The sequence below is a fragment of the Nannospalax galili genome, unplaced genomic scaffold, assembly GCF_000622305.1.
Source record: "Nannospalax galili isolate Female #2095 unplaced genomic scaffold, S.galili_v1.0 scaffold1181, whole genome shotgun sequence".
Lineage (NCBI taxonomy): Eukaryota > Metazoa > Chordata > Mammalia > Rodentia > Spalacidae > Nannospalax > Nannospalax galili.
This window is the reverse complement of record NW_008345687.1, coordinates 932,553-953,968: the sequence shown is the minus strand read 5'-3', so window position 1 is coordinate 953,968 and position 21,416 is coordinate 932,553. Positions and strand designations below refer to the sequence as shown.

Here is a 21,416-nt window from a genome sequence, read left to right as displayed (position 1 = left end):
GGGGGAGGAGGAGGAGGAGGAGGAGGAGGAGGAGGGAGGGGAGGAAGGAGGAGAGGGGAACAAATGTTTGAAACTGCCCAACTATAATACAGAAGTAGCTTAGTAGTCAACAGGGGCTGGAGAGAAGAGTAGGAGACTTCGGGAGCCCAGTGGGGGAGGGGACAGAGTAGGTCACAAAGGGTTTTTCATCTAACTGGGGCATTTGGAGCCTGTTCTGCAGGCCTCTGTTGGTTACAACAGTAATTTCTAGGTATCCTCAAAAGGAAAAATGCCTCTGGGAACATAGTTGCCAGTCCAAGTTGAGTTTTCATAGCGTGCTTCATTACAAACAAGCATCAAAGTACACATGAACTTGGGCACTCAGTTGCCCGGTGTCAATTTTGAGGAATGAAGGCTTGCTTGGCAACTTTTTTTTTTTTTTTTTTAAAGCAAATCTTAATTTTTTTCCCCCAGAGTTCTCAGATATTCTTTTGGGAAACACTATTATCCTGCCTGTCAGGGGAAACATTAAACTGTTTAAGCTGAGAAATCTGACTTACTGTTCTGGAAAGATTTCTCTGACTGAGGAGGTAGGAATGGGACTAGACAGTTGCTGAGAGTAGACCTGACCCTGACAGTATAATCAGAACAATCAGGAATCCAGCCTTGCAAGGCAGGTCTCTGTAAGGCAGGTACTGAGCAGACAGCAAGCACCTCACAGTCCTGTTGTCAGGATGGACCTTCCCTGATTCTGTGAGCTGCTCTAGTTACTAGCAAGCCCCCTCAGGTGAGTATTTCAGGATATTTACGTGAGAGCTAATACTTCCAAACTCTCAGAACTGCTTTTTCCTGTAGTGAGCATTTTACAAGTTATTCACAGTTATTTATGTGAGAATCCATAGTGAGTAACAACAAAATTTAAAATAAGCCTCTCAGTCACACCAGGCTGTCTTCTCTGTAGTTGTTTTGTTCTATTATCTAGTGTCAAATCACCAAGCTACCCACCAGAATTCCTGAAGAGAAATGAGACACTTCTTTCAAAGCAAAACAAAATCGAGACAGGGCCAGGCATGGTGACACGAAATTTAGTCCCAGCCCTCAAAGGCAGAGCCATTGGATCTCTGAGTTCCAGGCCAGCTAGGGCTACATAGTAAAACCATGTCTCCAACAAAACAAAACAAAATCAAGGCATTACCAGAAGTTATAGCTGCTTCTGTAACTTTATTCTGTAACTACTAAACTAGCTGTTATGAGAACAATAACATCTTGAGGCTTTGTATGTTTAAGGTGTGTGTGTATCTGTCTGTGTATGTTGGTTTTGGGAGGAATAAAATCTATGTATCTCAGGCTTTCCTGTAACTCACCGTATAGCTTCAGTTGGCTTGAAACATTTTCCTGCCTCAGCCTCCTGAGTCTAGGATTACAGTCTTGCATCATCATGTTTTTAGATTTGCTTTTTTCTTTTTCTTTGTTTTTTGTTTGTTTGTTTCCCAACGTAATCTGTTTCCCTCCTCAAAGATTACTGTTCTAACACCTTTTTAATGCTAGCATTCAGAGGTAGAGGCCCACAGATCTACAACCTGGAGTACATAGGGAGTTCCACACAGTGAGAGACCACGTCTCAAGCAAACAAACAAACAAACAAACAAACCGAAAAGATTACTGCTCTGATCTTCAACTGAAAACTTTATTTTCTAATTAAAGTATAAAATAGGGAATTTTTTTTAAAAAGAAAGAGACTTGTTTTATCCTTTCAGTCTGACTGAATAGGCAATTTGATGTGGCATCCAATGCTTGTGTGCTCATGTTTTGCATTCTTTGGTAAGAGAGTTAGGTCTGAAGAAACCAAAAATGTTTTTAGGATTCAAACCACTACTCACTGTCGTGAGCTTGAGGAAGCTGGTCTTCTCCTTCAGAGAAGAAAGGCTGAACTCCTTACCCCAGGCAGGGAAGTCTTTCCGTGTACGTTCAGTAAATCACCAACTATTTCAAGATATTATGAGGAAGACTTCTTTCTGTTCTCTCTCTCTCTCTCTCTCTCTCTCTCTCTCTCTCCCTCCCTCCCTCCCTCCCTCCCTCCTTCCATTTCCGTTTCTTAGCAGTAATTTTTTATGAAAAGCAGTAAACCCTATCACTACTGAAATTTTCAGAGCAGTGATAGAGTAATAAAATCTGGAGTAAAATCTCAGGCAGAAAGATCAGTTGCAGCAGGATGTGGCCAAGTTAAAATTTACCTTTCACTCACCATCAATCCCATCTTTCAACTGAATCCTATCTTCTGGCTGGGGCAAGGGGTGAGAACTAAGCACAGCTCTCCTCTTGTCTTTTCTGACCTAAATGACACTGTCTAGCTGGTTCCAACTAAATCAACTCATGGATCAAGACAGCTGAATGAGTACAGGGGGATAATTACAACCTAAAGGGAGAAATGGTACGACATTTAACTTTCACAATGTGGAATGGAACAGAAGTATATTTTAATACCTTTTACTGATTATCTTATTATGCATGAAAACATGCTCAATATAATAAATGCAGAAAAGCAAAGAGAACAAAATAAAACTCTCCTGTAATTACAGCACTCAGAGATAACCACAGTTGACATTTGGGTGTTTAAACGTTCACATTTTCTACATGTATATAATCACATATGTGCATTTTTACAGAAATGGGATCATATGGCATGCTAAGGTTTTTTTCCTTTAATGCTGTTTATTGTAAACACTTTGTATATCAATAAATATTTTTATACAATTCCATTTTCAAGGCATGGATAGTATTACATTAAATGTTTACTATAGTTTATTTATTCAGCTCCTTACTTTTGAACATTTGGCTTATTTTTTTCTTTCGCTATTACAGATTGTACTGCAAGATTGCATTTTCATTTAAACCCACTGTATCTTTAATTATTTCATTAGGATAAAATTTCAGAAATATCATAATTAAGGTTTGCTAAATGCAAAGGAGTCATTACTATGAATAATCAGAGGCCCCAACACACAAGTTTGAAAAGGTATATATTCTGTGTGTTCATACACGAGCATAGATCCCAACTCTGCAATGCTCCATGAGGAAAGATGAGTGTTTAAACAGAGGTGAGGTCATCTTTCTCTAGAAAAAGCTTCATGCACTGAACTTTGGATTTCAGAGAGCCACTATCATTAATAAGACAAGGGACTACCCTCACCAAAGGCTGAACATTCATGTGAAGGATCAATTTCTCTATAACACTTGTGTAAAGCTGCATGGTAATTCTGACTTCTAATCCCCTCAGTCAAAATCCTATGCTTTGCCTGGCATTTTCTGACAGTGAATGTTTGCATTTTATATATGCGTAAAACGTTGAATTTTTGCTATTTTAATGCCTGTTTTTATGTTTATGTTAGGAAATGGAAAAAAACAGCATAATTAAACATTAGAGATATTATGTTGTTAGACTGTATCATTAACATACTTTGTGTTCCTTAAATATAAATATAATTGTAAAGCCACAAAATTGTATTTCAAACATTATAATAATGTAGTTGTAAGGAATCAGTTGCTGGTATTGCACTCTCATTTCAGTTTGTTAGTAGAAGAGTCAGTGTTCAAAGAGGGAAGAGAATCTCAAACAATGTAAGAAAGACAAAAAAAAATGATGATGAAAATAATAAAATATCCAAAGGAAACTGAAGTTAATTATCTTAAAGTTTCATGTGCTACCACAATCTTGCTATGCTTATGAAAGTACACAGCTTAAAACATATATAAAAATCAAGGCATTCTTCCATAGTCAAAGCCATGACCTACCTTCTTGTATCATAAACACTGTTATAAATAAAACTCTGGGGGCGGGGGAGGTGGTTCGGCACAAGCCTAATGACCTAAGTTTGGTCCCCAGAACCGAAAAAAAAGTTTGATGCAATGATGCGCACCTGTAATCGCAGCCCTCCTACCGTGACAAATTCATACACACACATACACAGAAAGAATAAATAAATGTTTAATAATAAAATAAATAAAACTGTGGTTCATATGGCATTTTATACCCAGTTTTGAACAACTCTTCTGTACATTCAAATGAAATTATTTTAAAGGACACGGTTGATTCAAAACTAAGATAAATACTCCATGGACCAGAAATGTAGCTGAGTGTTGTGTTTTAGGCCAAATGCCTGTGTCTTGCTGGGCAGAATCCAGAAACAGGTTCCTGGATAGTAAACAATGTGACTATCCACTGTGAAGAAAGACAGAAGCCAGATGACCCTCTGGTGGCCAAGAGGGAAGAAGGGCTCTGCCTCTTGCACAGGAGGTTAAGTTACTCCAGGCCACTGTCTGGGGCGAGGAACTATCTGCTGGGCCACAGTCAGGATGCAGCAAGAGAGAAATAGCCTGGACCCCACCACCAGAGCCAAGGATCCAATTGGCTTAGCAGATAGTGAAGATCAACACAGGTCAGAAGTCTCAATGCAGAAATAAGAAACGTCCCTAACAGGACTTAAAGGTAGTAGCAACTACATCTATACCTAGAACAGGACAGAAAACTGATTTGTTTCCTTCTGACAAATTCAGGGGAGAGGGGAGTTACTGACTTCAACTTTGAACCCACTAGTGACCCCAAAAGGTTCCAATGGATAGTCCCAACTCAATGATCACACAGATGGCCCTGTTCAACTAAATGGGTCATAAAAACAAAAACAAAAGTCACAAATCTGGGAACGGGACAGGTATAGAGGAGACATTGATATGGGTAGGAGGGCGGTAAGAGAAGATGGGAGGAGAAAGCATCCAGAAACATTTTACATAAGTGTGTAAACTATCAAAGAACCAATTTTTTTTTTTTTTTTTTTTTTTTTGGTATTTTTGAGACAGGGTCTCTGACCATGTAGACTAGGCTAACCTTGAACTCACTTGCCTCTGCCTCCCAAGTTCTGGAAATTAAAGCGAGTGCCACCATGCCCAGCAATTAATAATTTTTTTGAAAAAGAAAACAGATCTAACATAATAGAAAAGAAGAAAGCAAAACAAAAAGGTTAAATAAATAAATAAATAAATAAATAAATGGTCATGAAATCGAAATAAATAAGTAGACTAAATTCATCTATTGAAGGATATAGTCTACATATTAAGTATAAATAACTAAAAATAAATGGAAACCAGTTATATACTATCTACACAGACTTCCCCCCACCAAAAAAAAAAACCACTGAAAATATTCAAAATTTAAACTGAACATGGTGATGCAGGTCTGCCATCCCAGAACTCAGAAGGTAGAAGCAGAAGGATCAGAGGTTCAAGGTCATCCTCTGCTACTCAGCTAGTTCAAAGTCAGCCTGGGCTACAGGAGACCCCAGCTCAAACAAACAAACAAAATACCTTAAACAAATCCTATCTGTTTGATATGTTATAATAAATATTTCCCCAAATTTCATATAGTTTTACTTTATTATTTTTGCCACAGAGAAAATTTTTTAGTTTTTTTTTCAGCTAAACTCAAACCCATGGCTTTGGCACACTAGATAAATGATCTTCCTGTGAGGTACAATCCCAAGCAAGCTTTTAATTTTTACAAGGTCAAATTTAAAAGGCTTTTCTTTATGGATGGCTGTGCTTGAGTGTGATTCCAAAAACAACAACAAAGCCGGGTGTGGTGGCACATGCCTTTAATTTTTTAGTTTTTTTTTCAGCTAAACTCAAACCCATGGCTTTGGCACACTAGATAAATGATCTTCCTGTGAGGTACAATCCCAAGCAAGCTTTTAATTTTTACAAGGTCAAATTTAAAAGGCTTTTCTTTATGGATGGCTGTGCTTGAGTGTGATTCCAAAAACAACAACAAAGCCGGGTGTGGTGGCACATGCCTTTAATCTCTGTGAGTTCAAGGCCAGCCTGGTCTGCATAGTGAGTTCCAGGCCAGCTGGGGCTACAGGGAGACCTAAAAAAAAAAAAAAAAAAAAAAAAAAAAAAAAAACCTTTCATATTCCGTCATTTAATTCACGTATCCGTTCTCAATTTTAGTGTTATTGCTATTTCACTGATCCACACTGACTGTCATAAACAGAATGTGTATACATATATATGTATACACATGCAGATGTACTAAGTGAAAAGAGTGAATGCTCAAACATCATTAAGTAATTAATGACAATAGATTTAAAGTGCGCCTTAACTACACTTCATGCATTTACAACTTCTACACTCTTACTTTTGTTCCACCATTCTTTCTAGCCCTTCACCAAATTACTGTATAGTGGCTTTAAATATATATTTTAAGAACTGATAAGTCTCTACCTTCCATAACATATCTTTGACAAAATTAATCTAGTAAACCTCACAATTAGTCTAGCAAATTTCTTATTTCCCTGGTGAGTTGTTCAGGTTCCCTTGCCTGGCTCCTTGACAAAGGAAATCACTACGTTAGAATTTTGTCAGATTTCCAGAACAACAGTAACAGAGATTTGCAGCCTAGTGTAACTGGCAGTGTGTGGCAAGTGATAACTTCCTTCAGTTTCATCTTCAGTTTCACCTAGTATCATGTGGCTCCTGCACCCTCAGGCGGAGTGGCAGCAGGGGCCCCCTCCTTTCTCAAACTTTTGGAGAAGGATGCTACTGTTACCCTCCATTTATTCCTGAAAATCTCAACCCTCTCTTTATGGTTAAGACACTCGTGCAAGGTCACAGAGCTCAAACAACAAAACCAAAATTTGACCTCAGTTCATTCCAGGTCCATAACCTGTGTCCATACTATGCTGAACTGCCCAGACTTGAAAGAATCATGGTGAGACTCAAGCCTCACACCACTTATAAACTAGAGATGCTTATGCATTTGTTGTTTTGCTTTTTTAGGGTTTTGAGTCAGCATCTCATGACCTTGAACTCCTGATCTTCCTGTCTCCAGTTGTGGGCTACCTCATCTGGCTGTAAAATACATTTCAAACAAGAGAACTACAATTAATACTTTTCTCCAGCAAGAGGCAGCCTTTTCTGCAATTTAAATAGAATGGTTAAGTTTTGTAAATCAGATTTTAAACCAAAAATATCCTGGGTAATCCCAGACACCAGCAGGTAAAGTCACACAAAAAGAAAGCGAAACGGCTGCAGAGTCCGGCAGCAGAGAATACGTTAATCAGACTCTGCTCGGCTGGCTTCCATGGGGCAAAGCCCCTACCTACCACTGGGCCCAAGGGCTGTACTTCAGCCCTGGAACTGGACAGAGGTGTTGAACACTGAAGCCATTTCTATTGCTCTAGACCTGCAGGAGAACGTGAGGAGAATCGTGCATATTATGTTTATGAACTAATATTCCCAAATGAAACAAATGAAAAATTGATTCCCGAGAAAATGCAGATGATGAGAATGCAAATAACAATCATTATGAAGACCCAGTGACTCCCTTCCCTCCAGGCTTTCTGTATCCATTATCAAAATTACATTTTGTCATTGCATTTTATCAAAAACCTTGTGCAAACATTTTTATAAAAGCCCTTAGACATCTAGTGGGCCCCCAAAACTTTGATGTCCTGAAAAATCTAATTATTACTGGTAACTTTAAAAGATCACAGTAATTTATTTTTGTCAAACGTGACTAGAGATTAATGGATACAATCAGGAATCATTTGGTTAAAAACATATCAAACACAGAGAAAGCAAAATTTGTTGTTAAGTGAAGCATCAAATATAATAAAAGAGCAAATTCCATGAATGAACAGCAACAATGCACAATTCATTAACCAAAAGCCCATGCTTATTTCACACTTCAGAGGGTTACTGATATGAGCAGAAACTGCAGTGAGAGGATAAATATGGACCACCTACAGCACCTCCTTATATGTTTTAATTATAAACACTATCCCATCCCTTCCATAAATAATAATACTCTAAGAAATTCAGCCAGTTATTTAAAGTAGCAAACAATATGTCACAAGATATTAAATTTTCTTAGCTGGTATTAACTATGAAACTCTGATGAGAATTCTAACCATCATCACTATCATTACCCATAAACCTCTGCTGAGGTAACAGTTGGTGTCTGGATCACTACTGAATGCTCTTCATTGCTCAAAGAAAAAATTTATTAGTTCAATAAATATTGAGAAAGTGTACACTCCTTGGGGGCAAGGGCATATCTTACTAGCTTTTTGTATACTCGGAGTATGCTCAATACTTAACTCGTAAACAGTACTGTTTTAAATAAAAGAATATGAGGTGCTGTATCTCAGCAGCAGGGTTCAATCGCCAGCATACACACACAGAAACAGAAACAACCAGGCAACATGTTACATGCTTGAAATCCCAGCATTTGGGAGGCTAAGTAAGAAGGATCTGAAGTTTGAGGCCAGGCCAGCTTTCCAGGCTAGACCCTGTCTCATAAACAATTAAGCACATTGAGAATGACTGAGGAAGAAGCCCAGCATCAACCTCTGGTCTCCACATACGCAAGCACGTATGCGCACAAACACACATGCACGCACACACAAAGACAAGAACTGCATTCATTTAGTAAAAATAAATAAAACATTTTTTCCATTAAAAGGAATGAATACCTTATACATCATGACTGACTACACTGTTATTTAAAAAAAAACAAAACACTAAAACAGAGTAATTATAATTGATCTTTTGTTTTTATGAAGACAAAGTGCACAAAAAAGGACAGAGATGACACTGTTCAGAAGAAAAGATAAGAAGCACTTGCTGATTGTGTGATTATTGATGCCCTGGGGGACCTTCAGCCATCCTAACATGCTGGCAAAGGCTGGCTATCTAGCTTCTCTTACCCGCCACCCTGCCATCTCCAGCTCTAGGTCTATCTTTAAATGCCTTCTGCTTCCACAGAAGAACTGCTCGTTTTCTCCTTATACCATTGATATGTATTCAATTTTCAGTTCTAGATTCTAGCTTCCTATCTATTTTCTCTGCCCCACTCACCAGTACTAGACAGACAAGACACACACACACACACATACACACGCACACACACACACACACACACGCACGCACACATACCCATGGATAACAAATCAACTTTTTCAAACTTTAACAAAGAAGCCCCCTTTCTCTATTATAGGCTCCATAAGGTGGTAGGTGTGTTTTCAGAACTGAAGTCCCTTCAGCCTCCCCATAAGTCAAACATCTCACATTGGTTTTGTTTATTGACGAACAGTTCTTAGCGCCCCTCCCCCTTTATATGTTACAATCTTTACCCCTTGTTTCTGTCTCTGGGAAACAAACTTCACCTTCCTGCCAAAACTAAGGCCCATCTGGGATACGCCTTTCCTCACCATTTCAAAGGACCTTGTTTCACACACTCTTCTTCATCACTTGCATATTAAGGTTCTACTCTGCACTGAATTTTCCCTCCAAGTTTACAGAAATATGAAAATTACTCCTACCTTCACAAAAGAAAAAGGAGAAAAGGGAAAGGAATCCTTCAACAGAAAGACTGCTTCCTTTTCCACCCCACTTCACCATGTCACTTGTCTGCAGATCTCCTGAGAGACTGTATCCATCTCCACTCCTTCCAAACTGCTAGCCCTTTCTTCATCTCCAGGATCTCAAGAAGCTGGCCCAGCAAAATCAAAGGACTTCACCTAGCACACCTCCCCACTCCTTTCTCGTAATTCTAGCTTCAGTGTTCCAATTACATGTACCTTGCATTCGCCACTATCACTGATACCATGCAATTCCACCTGTGCATTTCTTCAGTGGGGCCCTCTCAGCAAGCAATATCTGCCTATTAAACTTCACATGTGCCAAAGTTGTTCTCCTACCCCTGATCACTCTCTGTAGATATATATACTCTTACCTATTTGCACATCTGTCATGCCTTTGAATACTTCCGAAAGGCACACATTCCCGGTGATGGAATCTATGCCTGCAAGCGCCTTAACGGTGCTGACTCTACCAACTAGTCTCCTGTAGCACCTGATTTACTGCCATGCATGCAGTAGACACTCTGAATATTTGCAACACTGAAATTAAGTGTGACTGTGTATTCTAGCATAAAGCATGAAAATAACTGGACATAGGAGAAATACAGTTTTCTGAGTCCTACTAGAGAAATTACTCTCTGTGATGCAGAAAATTGTCATCTGGTGAATTTTAATTCCTTTGAGTTATCCTAAGGAAGGTATCTTATTAAGACCAAAACATCTCCTCTTCCCATTGTCCTGCCCAGATAGCTAAGTTCAAGTCACTGTGTGTTGGCTATAAACTGTTCTGCCCATCTCTTTAGAAGTTTGAGTAAAAGTGTCTTCGACTTACAGTCCATAATTAGAGACAAGAAACTATATGAAAACTGGGGTCAACATGGTAAAACAGGGTAGATTCTGTTTATATTTTATTTTATTTATTTATTTATTTATTTATTTATTTATTTATTTATTTTATTTATTTTTGTCTTTTTGAAAGAGGGTCTCCCTGTAGCTCCAGCTGTCCTGGAACTCCTGAGTGCTGGGATTAAAGGAGTGCGCCACCAGACCCCGCCTTCTGTTTATATTTTAAATTTACCATTATTTGGACTAAACAGAAAAGGATTTAGGTTATGAAGTTTACATGAATTTGGGGGACTACAAAATCTTCTTTTCAAATAAATCTACTGAAATGAAACCAGGTTATATTTAATTTTTAAACTACTTCAAAGTACCTAGATTGAAAATCGCAAGAGTATGTCACAAAAGAAGGAAAACTGAGAATCACCAAGAGAAACATGAGCGGTGTATCACATATTGTTTAAGTCTGCAATGAAGAAGGAAGATGAAACCCCTCCAGTGGCACAGCCAACCACATCAGGACTCACCTCTGGTGACAGCGTCTAGTGCACAGCCACAGCCTGTGGCTCCTCCCCCAATAACAAGGATATCAAATTCTGATGTGTTCTGCAGAGTCAGCAGCTGGGCTTCTCTGGAGGGAGGCTCTCGGTTCACTGGCTCCGTGAGGTACTCTGCTGCTTCCACGTAGGCCAGGCTCACCTGAGGGAAAGCAGACCAGCTCCAGTCATGTATCTGGATGCCACTTAGCAAAGTTTACAGTACATTAAGAAAGGGCATCATAACAGAGATGAGGAATATTAAGGTTAGACCACTGTCCACATGAAGTTTACAGGAACAGCTACCTTGGACTGGGGTAAATGAGGATGGGTCTTTCATAGGTCTCAGCTCTTTAGCAATGGAACATCCAATTTCAAATTCAATAGCTCAACTGCTTGTCTAATGTTATATATAGCAAGGTTTAATTATTTCTACCATTCAGCAGCAATTCCCAAATACTCTACCTAGACCAATTTGAGGTGTCAGAAGGAAATATTTTACCCAGTAACATTAAATCATTCAAATAAGATTTAAAAGTATAGACAACATGTGAAGGAGAAAGTGCACTTTATATCGTAGTGCAATTTCTTAAATGTCTACGCTTCTCATTCCTCAATTCTCATGACAAAAATATATTCTAGAGTTCATGGTCTGTCAGTTTAAATCAGTGGATTTTTTTAAATCTGTTTAGTAGAAGTTACTCTATCTTATTTAAATAATTACCTATGTTTAATGGGAACAATACATTTCTAAGATTTTAGTAAGAGGTTTCCCCATTTAATATTTTAAAGTTTAAGATTTCCTGGGCTGGAGCCATGGCTCAGTAGTTAAGAGCACTGACTGTACTTACAAAAGACCCAGCAGTCACATGGCAGCTAACAACGATCCATAACTCCAGTTCCAGGGGATCTGACACCCTTTTCTGTCCTCCACTGTATTGCACAACACAGGTGCACTTACACACATGAAGGCAATACACTCATACACATAAAATAAAAAATAAAAATAAATAAAGTTAAGGATTTTCTGTTTTACTGTACATTATTCAGATTTTTGAAAACTTAACAGCAATATAATCAAAGCAAGGCACAACCTTCCTAAAAGATAATCAATACTGACCTTCCCCATGCTTAGTTCGTAAACTTTTTTTTTTCAGTTTTACTTATTTTTTTTTTATTTTATGTGTATGCGTGTATTGACTGCATGTAGGTAAGTGTACCCGTGTCGTGCAATGCCCGTGGAGGAGAGAAGAGGCTGTCAGATCCCCTGGGACTGGAGTTACTGACAGTTGTTAGCTGCCATGTGGGTGCTGGGATTCAAGCCTGGGTCTTCTCTAAGAACAACCACTGTTCTTAACTGCTGAGCCATCTCTCCAGACCCCATGCTTAGTTCTTTAATAATATAACTCATTGTCAGCCCAAATCAAACATCATACCTGTCTTTTCTGGGGTGGGGGTGGGGAGATTAGTTGGGGCTTCGGGTTTTGCTCAGTAGTACCATGCTTCCCTAGTATTCATAAGACCCTGCATTTCCTACCCAGGACAACCACAAACAGAAAAGGAGTTGGGCCAGGTGTGGTGGCACACATCTATCATTCTAACACTCAGGAGACTAGGGAAGGAGGCCAGTCTAGGTTTCTAATGAGTTCCAGACCAGCCTGATACTGCTTAAGAGAGAAAAGCAGATGGGGATGGGGGTGGGGTGGGGAGACCATAACCAGAAGTCAGAGTAAAACATGCAGGAAAGTAGGCATTTGTTTTTTTCACACTACATTGTGGCTTCATCTGCCACACTATCAGCCACACTAAAGTGTGTTAGTCCATGCTGCTCAATACAACTCCTTCCCTCTCACTCCATCACAGCATGAGCACGCCCATCACGACCTTCCCATCCTGCCACAGGGCATATATGAAGTTCTGAATGATCAGGGTTTAGGCAAAGCTTGTTCAAGAAGTACAATCAGGTCTTCTGAGACAGACACTTTCTATGTATCCCAAGCTGGCCTAGAATTTTCTATGCAGCCAAACTGACCCCAAATTCGCGATCCCCTTGCCTCAGCTCCTGAGTGCTGGGGTTTACAAATATTCATCAGCATGTCCGTCTGTGATCTAAATTAGCTCTTACATGGAGATTATTCCAAACATTCAGTCAAATAGAATAAACTAAATTACTCCTTATTATTGGTTTAGCTATTATCAGGCTAGTTGGAGTTTTATGAAAATAAAGGTAGGGACTGCAGAGATGACTTGCCAGTTAAAAGCACTTATTGTTATTGCAGAGGACCAGGGTTCAGTTCCCAGCACCCACATGGCAGCTAACACCCAACCCTAATTCCAGTTCCAGGGGATCTGACACCCTTTTTTTACCTCTATGGTCATTGCATGACATGGGTTCACCTATATACATGCAGGTAATACACTCATACACACAAAAAATAAATAAATAAAAATAAAACTAGAAGTCACAGAATGTATTAGAAAACCCTAGGATTAGGCACAGGACCGAGCTTGGCTCTCTACACTCCTGTGTGTTGGCAGTGTGACTTCTGATTTTCTTTCTGGGCCTTGGCTTCTTGGTTTATAGAACAAAGATAAAGTAATGGTGATAGTTCTATCTCTGCATCTCTGAATTAACCTCAATCTAAATGAAATAAAGGTATTAATGTCACTGCTAAACTACAATACTATTCAATGGCTGCTGGTGTTACTATCATTATTAAATCATTTAAGAACTTTCAAAATATCTTCCTAAGTATAATAAAAATGAAGATTATAATCAGGTGTGATAACTCTTCAGCTATTAATTCAAATGACAAAACACACACACAAAAAATCCCATTTTACACATAACTCTTTCTGTTCATCTGCTATTAGCTACCTTCTCATGTAACAAGCTAAGTAAAAGTAACTAACTGCCTGGTGCTGTGGAGAACAGAACTCTGTCTTTTAGTTGGGGTCTTTGTCTTCCATCACCTAATGAGGAGGGAGGGAGGGAGGGAGGGAGGGAGGGAGAGAGAGAACATAGAAAAAGAGAGTATATGCATACAGAACAAGTATATAGAAAGAGCAAATGCCAAAATGGGGCGGGGGGGAGAAAACACCACCAGGCTATGACCACTCAGTCACGGGAGGGAGAACTGCACCATGACAGATGGGAAGGACTTGGACATGGGACTGACAAGTGACTAAACCGCCAGAGCATTTTCACACATCAACAGAATTGCTGACATTTTCTGCTTGGTAAGTTTTCTAGAAATAGTTGAGAATAAGTTTAAAGACCATATTATGATATAGTTCATTAGAACTTGGTAACTTTAAAAATGCTCTATTCTAACTATGAAGATTAACGTGGACTAGCTGAGCTTCTCCTCCAGTGGGTGGGCTAGACATGGAGCACTCCATTAGCTGTGCAGTTCCTGCTGGCTTCCTCTCTGCCTCAGCTTTCTCCTCAGAGTGCTCTAACCCCTCTCTATCTTATCATTAAAAACAACAACAACATTAGTTCTTTCAGCTGCATGTGTGGAGGTAGAAGCAGGAAGACTGCAAGGTCAAGGCCAGGTTGAATTACTACTGGCAAGACACTGTCTCAGAAGAAAGAAGAAAAAGAATTCTTTTCATAGGCTTCCAACAACCATCCTAAAAGTTCTTCAAAGATTCTAAGCCTCTGAATTAAGCTGCCTTGGTACTCACCCATTCCTCAACTCACTATTATTTAGATTTTCACATACACACCAACACCACCTTCACAACCCATTCACCTTGCCCACTATCCTACTACACCCAAGAGCACACAATTTACTATTCCTTCAACCTGGTATCTGACACAACTAACACTTTTCTCTTGCCTCCAGCACCTTTCTCTCTCTTAGCTTTCTCTAGATGTCACTCTCCTGCCCAACAATAATCAGTGGCACATCTCTTATCCTGTTCCCTCGTCTCAGTGGCTGCGAGCTCTCTAGGGACTCTCATGTGCCCCATAACATTTAATATTCTTTACACCATAATGATTTCTCCTGAATCCAACTGAGAGTTTCAATATTGACTGGATGATTTTATCTCGCCAAACTATTGGTTTAAACCACCAGTTCTTCAGCTCAGTAAGGATTGTCATTATTCATGTGACTGCTTGTGCCAGAAATTCTAGAAACATCTTTGACAACTTCCACTGTCTTAAGTTCCACATGAGATCACTGAGTACTACTCTACCTGCTGACACATTATCTAGGCACATTTTCCTCTTTGCTGTTTCAACTCCAAGTGCCTTCCCTTCCTTTATACTACTGTGACATGCTCCCAAAGTTCTTCACACATTGATCTTGCCTCCTTCCAAATCCTTCTCCACACTGCAACTGAAGCCATTGTTTTAAAACTCAAATAATGTCATTTCCAAACCTCTCAAAATGTCCTCAGTTAAATTAGGTTAAAAGTAAATGTTTTTATTCTTGTGCTTAAAATGTCCTATGTATTTTACAATTACTAAAATTAAACAACAAATACAAAACCAGAGGACAATACCAAGTGCTTATGAGGACACAAGACATCTGAAACTCTTATACTGCTGCTAGAAATGTGAAATGATACATACATTCCAGGTTAGGAGTGTCGTTAAAAAGTAAGCATACACCTGCCATGCAAGCCAGCAATTACCCTCCTTTCTAATTACCCAAATGAAATAAAAGCCTGTGTCTATACTGAAATCTGTCAGTAAAGGTTTACAATGACTTTATTTATAATTGCCCAAAGTAGGAAAAACAGAAGAAAACCTCAAAATCTTCCACCTGGTGTCTTAGTTACTTTTCTGGTTGCTGTGATTAAAAATACTCAGACATAAATAACTTAAAAGAGAAGGAATTTGTTTTGGCTCACAATTCAAAGGTTTAGTGTATCATTGTGGGGAAGTCAAGGCAGCAGGAACTGGAAGCAGCTGGTCACATTGCATCCACACTCAGGAAGCACAGAGTGATGAATGCTCATGTTCAGTTCACCTAGTTTGTATACAGTCCAGAATCCCAGTCCAAGGAACAGTGCCACTCACAGTGGGTGACTTCCCATCTCTATCAACCTAATCAAGATGAAGTTCCCGTAGGCATGTCCACTGGCACATCTCCACAGTGATTCTAGATTCATCAGGTTAACAACTGAGATTAACGACCACACCTGGTAAATGCCTAACTGTTGACTATCTCTTCAATGGAATAGTAACTGGCAACTTAAAAAAAAAAGAACTAATGATGAAAAGAATGCATGAACCTCAAGTGCACTGTGGTAAGTCAAAACTCTGAAAATTAAAAGTCTTGAGTCCAAATTCTATTAGAACACTGTCATGCCCAATTTAGAACACTGTCATACCCAATCAGTACATATATATGTGTCCACAATGCAATGCAGTGCTGAGTGGTCACTACACAGACTACATGGCCTACAAGCCTAACAACAACGACTTGCCTGCCCTTCACAGAAAAATCTACCAGTTCTTATGCTAAGCAAAAGAAGCCAGACCCAGAAGTCTTTGTGCTACAGGATTCTAACCATTCCACATAAATGATGTTCAGCAAAAACCAAGCATGACATCAGAAAGCAGTCAGTGATTTCAGGGGCTGGGAAAAGAATATTACAGAGGCATGAGAAACACAGGAAGATGACAGAAATGTTCTGGAGCTTGACAGTGGTGGTAATTACATAACTGCGTACATTATAAAGGGTTAATTTCACTGCATTTTAAACTGTGCCACAAATTATATCTCAATAAAATTGACTTAAAAGTAATAACCAACTGTGGATACAGCACTTACATACCCGGTACTTTTATAAGGGTTTTAGTTTTTTTCTGCTCATTAAATCTTCATATTAAACTTCTGAGTCAGGTACTATTATGATCTCCATTTAGGAAAAGGAAACTAAGATACAGAGGTAGTAATTGTACCATAATTATATGACCAGTTCACAGTAAAGCCAGGAATTGAAGCAACACAGCCTAGCAACAGAGACCAAGCCTTAGACTACAACACCAGACTAGCTGTATATATAATTCGAGAAAATGAAATATAAAGGCAGACTAAATAGTTACAATATGATGAGATATGACCATTGCCAAAATACAGAAAGCTTTATTTGGTGGGGGGGGGCGGTTGTTAGTTGTAGAGGTTTTACTGAGGAATCCATCCAATTAAAAAATACACACACACACACACACACACACACACACACACAGCACTATTGAGGGTGATTTATTTAATTTCTGATGGTACTTTAAAATAACATTTTATTTTTGTTTATTTCTTTCATAAAAGCTGGAAAGTGTTGCAACTGAGAAGCTAAGCACCACGCTTATTTTAGAGGCAGTAAACACAGCCTAAGGCCCTACTTATAATTATGACAGGAGAAAGACTCATTTTGGCTTCATATGGCTTTGAGTCACAAAAACACATCTGCACTCTACCTTCTCTAGAATATGTTGATTTGGGGGAAATAAAGGAAAAAAAGGAAGTGAGGATAATAAAACAGTAGTGGCAAGTAATGACACTCTTTTTTTAAAATTTATTATTTTTATTTATTTTATATGTATGAGTGTATTGCCTGCATATGTGTAAGTGTACCCATGTTGTGCAATGCCTGCAGAGGCCAGAAGTGGGCATCAGATCCCCTGGAACTGGAGTTAAGGACAGTTGTTACCTGCCATGTGGGTGCTGGGATTTGAACCCAGGTCTTCTGCAATAACAGTGTTCTTAACCACTGAGCCATCTCTCCAGCCCCACGACATGTTCTCTGTGCCCCTGTCCTCCTCTACCTGGGTTTCTTTTTTATGAGTATGACAGTTTGATTAGACAGGAATCTGGGAGGTGGACTCTGCTGATGGATGGATCCAGAATGCATCAACACCTGAGAAACCAAATCACTAGTGATATCTACAGGCATCTGACTTGTCACTGATCACTCAATAAATTACTATTTTTGGAGGTCCCTCAAGGCTTCTATAAACTAGGGGACAAAAAGATAGGGGAGCAATTATAATATTAGTTACAGAGAAAAGGGCTGAAAGAAGAGCTGGGGATGTAGATCAGTCAGCAGAGCGCTGGCCTAGCATGCACAAAACCCTGGGCTCCATCCCCAGCACCACATACATGGAATGTGTTAGCACAAGCCTGAAATCCCAACACTTGGGAGGTAGAAACAGGGGGATCAGGAGTTTAAGATCATCCTCAGCTACTCAGTGAGTTTATTAAGACCAGCCTGTATACATGAGACTGTCTCAAGATAATAGCCACAAAACAAAAAAAGGTAAAGGGTCATAGGGGGCACCTTATATCCAGCCAAGCTTCCCTGGAAAGACCAGCTAAATCAAGACAAGAGTAGACATCAGCTGAGTGACAGAAACCAGGAAAGGAAGATGAACAGCATGTGCTAGATCCAGTACACACACACAAGCATACCTTTTCCTGTGAGCGCACTACTTTCTTCAAAACTAACTTATATGCCCAAATTTTAAAGCTGCTATATTTCACATAAAAATTACAATTACTATCCAGGATTATTCTACCAAAACTTGTGGCCGATGACTGGGCAGGGTTTGTGCATCCAGGGCTGGCATCACACCTTCATTTCTTCAGTGTTTCCATAGGTACATGAGTTTGCAGGGGTTGGCCTAAACGCTGAGTAAACCCAGCACTGTTAGATTCAGGATCAACCATCTAATCTATCAATTAGGATCATAGGGGAAGAGAGCCAAGATCAATTTTCATCTACTAATTTTCAAAGATAAAATTCCAGTCAAGCCCAGTGGTACAGGCCTGAAATCCTACTGACTGGGAAGCTGAGGAAGGTGGAAAAAAAGTTCAAAGACAGCCTGAGCCAAGTGAGTTCAAGGCCAATTTGGGCCAGGCATAGTAGTATACACCTTTAATCTCAGCACTCAAGAGACAAAAGGCAAGTGGATTTCTTTGAGTTCAAGGCTAGCTTGGTCTGCATAGTTATTTCCAGGCCAGCCAGGGATACATAGTGAAACCTTGTCTCTTTTTTTTAAAAAAAAAAAAAAAAGGTCAGCTTGGACAACTTAGTGAGACTGTTGAAATAAAAAACAGAAAGACAGCTGGCTAGCATGTACAACACCTTAGGTTCAATTCCCAGTACTACAAAGAAAAAATAAAACAAAATTCCTCCAGCATTGTGACAGCAATATATAGCCTTTGTCAAGAGACTTAATGGGGGTTAGAGAGATGCTCGGCAGTTAGGAGCACTTGCTGCTCTTGCACGGGATCACCATTCCCAGCACCACATGGCAGTTCACAACCACCTTTAACTCCAGCTCCAAGAGAATCCAACACCTCTGACCTTGGAGGTGCACACGCGCTCACATAGACACACAGACACATAATTTAATATAAAATAAATCTTTTTTAAAAAAGAGAGACTTGCATGAACAGCTACAGAGAACTGACAGACAAGTTCATGATCTGTGAGTTATCCAGAAAGCATTCTCTCCCCATAAACAGGATTCTGAATGACATCAGTTTTACTAGCACCATTAGACTTGCAAATTATTAAAAAAAAAAAAAAAAGCCTAGGGTGAGGCTGAAAACAAGATCTAATAATTAGTGTCTATTTCTGAAAGAAGTGCATATTTAAAGACCACAGGTAATTAACAGCCAGGTTGTCCTGTAATCATGAACAGTAATAGTTGGAGTATAAAGTAGGCTTTCATGCAAATCACTTCAGACCACAACAGTCACTCTCACTTGTCCATATTATGTGATTCAATCAATGGAATTGGTTAGACTAATGAGAAACTGCTTCCTGTTTTGTTATTACTGAAAAAGACTAACGATTTTTTATGTATTTCTGGAAGGAAAATGTGACATGCACCTCTATACAGTGAATCTTCAGATGTTTGAATTGGCCTTCATCTCCTGAATCTACTTATGAATGAACACCAATGGGCTTTCTTGTACTAAGTGACAGTAAGCAACATGTTTCTGTGTAAACAGATTCATGAGGGATTCATGATTACTCTGTAGCCAATTACCACAGGGTGACTCGTTTCCACTGAAAACCCGATGAGAAAAACAGACAACGCCAATGTTATGCTTTAATATGCAATGTCCCTGTGGTGGTTTCAATGAGAATGTCCCCTACAGGCTCCGGTATTTGAGTACTTTGGCCCCAGCCTGCCCCAGCCAATGGTGTTGTTTGGGAGGTTTAGGAGGTGCAGCCTGGCTGGAGGAAGCTCATCATTGGGGGTGAGCTTTGAAAGTTCATGGCCTTGCCCCATTTCAGGTTTGGCTCTCTCTGCTTCCTGTGCCAGCTTGAAGATGTGAGTGCTCAGCTCTCTGTTCTGGTCACTTCTGCTGCCATGATGGATTCTTATCCTCTGGAACAGCCCAATAAATTCTTCCTTCTGTAAGTTGCCCTGATCATAGTGTTTTATTTACAGCAACAGAAAAGTCACTCATTCAGTCCTCCATAGACTAATGTGTTTTAACACATGGACTCCCTTAAGTTGCTTCTGGTCAGGTTACTTCGTCAAAGCAACAAGGAAAAGAATACACCCATCTTTCTAGGCACTGAGAAAGGAGAATGTTCACCCTGAAGGTACTGTGATTCACGGCTCTGATTTCTTTGAGACACACACAGAGCTCTCTGCAATCAAAATATACCCAAACAACTCAATTCCCAAACTTTTCGGGGAGCAGTTTCATACAAATCACATCAACCTGCAGCTATCATTCTCCCCCATAGTACACAATTCAATCAATGGAATGTGCTAGGTTTAAGAGAAATTGCTGGAAAATGGGGAAAGTGTTAGCTCTGTCAGAACTTCAAATAAATTAACATCATACCTGACTAGACAATCTTGTTTGGAGAATATCTCTCACTAGTTTTCAAATAAATATTAATTTTTCTTTCTTTTTTAGTGTATTTATTATTTGGGTGTGCATGTGTGTATCCATGCACATGTGGAGGTCAGATGACAACCTTCCAGAGTCAGCTGTGTCCTTCCACCGGGGGTTACTAAACTCAAGTCATCAGACTTGCATGGCAAAAAATCATATGTACCTTTTTTTTTAAAGACAGTGTCTCACTGTAACCCTGGCTGACCTAGAACTCACTGTGTAGACCAGGCTGGCCTTGATCTCCACCACACTAGGCCACTACGGCCACCCTAACCATGGGTCCTGGCGATTGAACTCAGAGCCTCAAGAATGCTGGAAGAAATAGCTCAGTGGTTAAGAGCACTGCTGCTCTTGTGGAAGACCCAGGTTCAGTTCCCAGCACCCATACGGCAGCTAACGCTGTCTGTGACTCCAGTTCCAGAGAATCCTATGGCCTCTTCTGCCTTCCACTGGCACTGCATGCATGTGGTGCACTTATATCAAGACAAAGAACTCATACACATTTTTAAAAATAATAAAAATAAATTGAGCTGGAGAGATGGCTCAGTGGTTAAGAGCACTGGCTGCTCTGAAAGAGCATCCAAGTTTAATTCCCAGTACACACATGACAGTTATAACCATCCACAGCTCCAGTTCCAGGAGAATCCGATGTCCTTTTATGACCTCCATGGGTACTGCATGACACAGGTGCATTTACAAGCATGCAGGCAGTATACCCATATACATAAAATAAAAAATAATAAATGAAAGATTTTTTTTAA

General features: G+C 39.6%; 1 protein-coding gene across 2 annotated transcripts in view; it reads right to left on the bottom strand.

Annotated features, from left to right (window-relative positions):
• The window catches only part of Gpd2 (glycerol-3-phosphate dehydrogenase 2), a 164,693-nt gene that overhangs the window by 89,183 nt on the left and 54,094 nt on the right, over positions 1–21,416 (bottom strand). For both annotated transcript variants that reach the window (XM_008841740.3, XM_008841739.3), the window contains exon 3: positions 10,760–10,931. In XM_008841740.3, the coding sequence (XP_008839962.1) occupies positions 10,760–10,931 (172 nt within the window). The remainder of the gene's footprint in view (positions 1–10,759; positions 10,932–21,416) is intronic.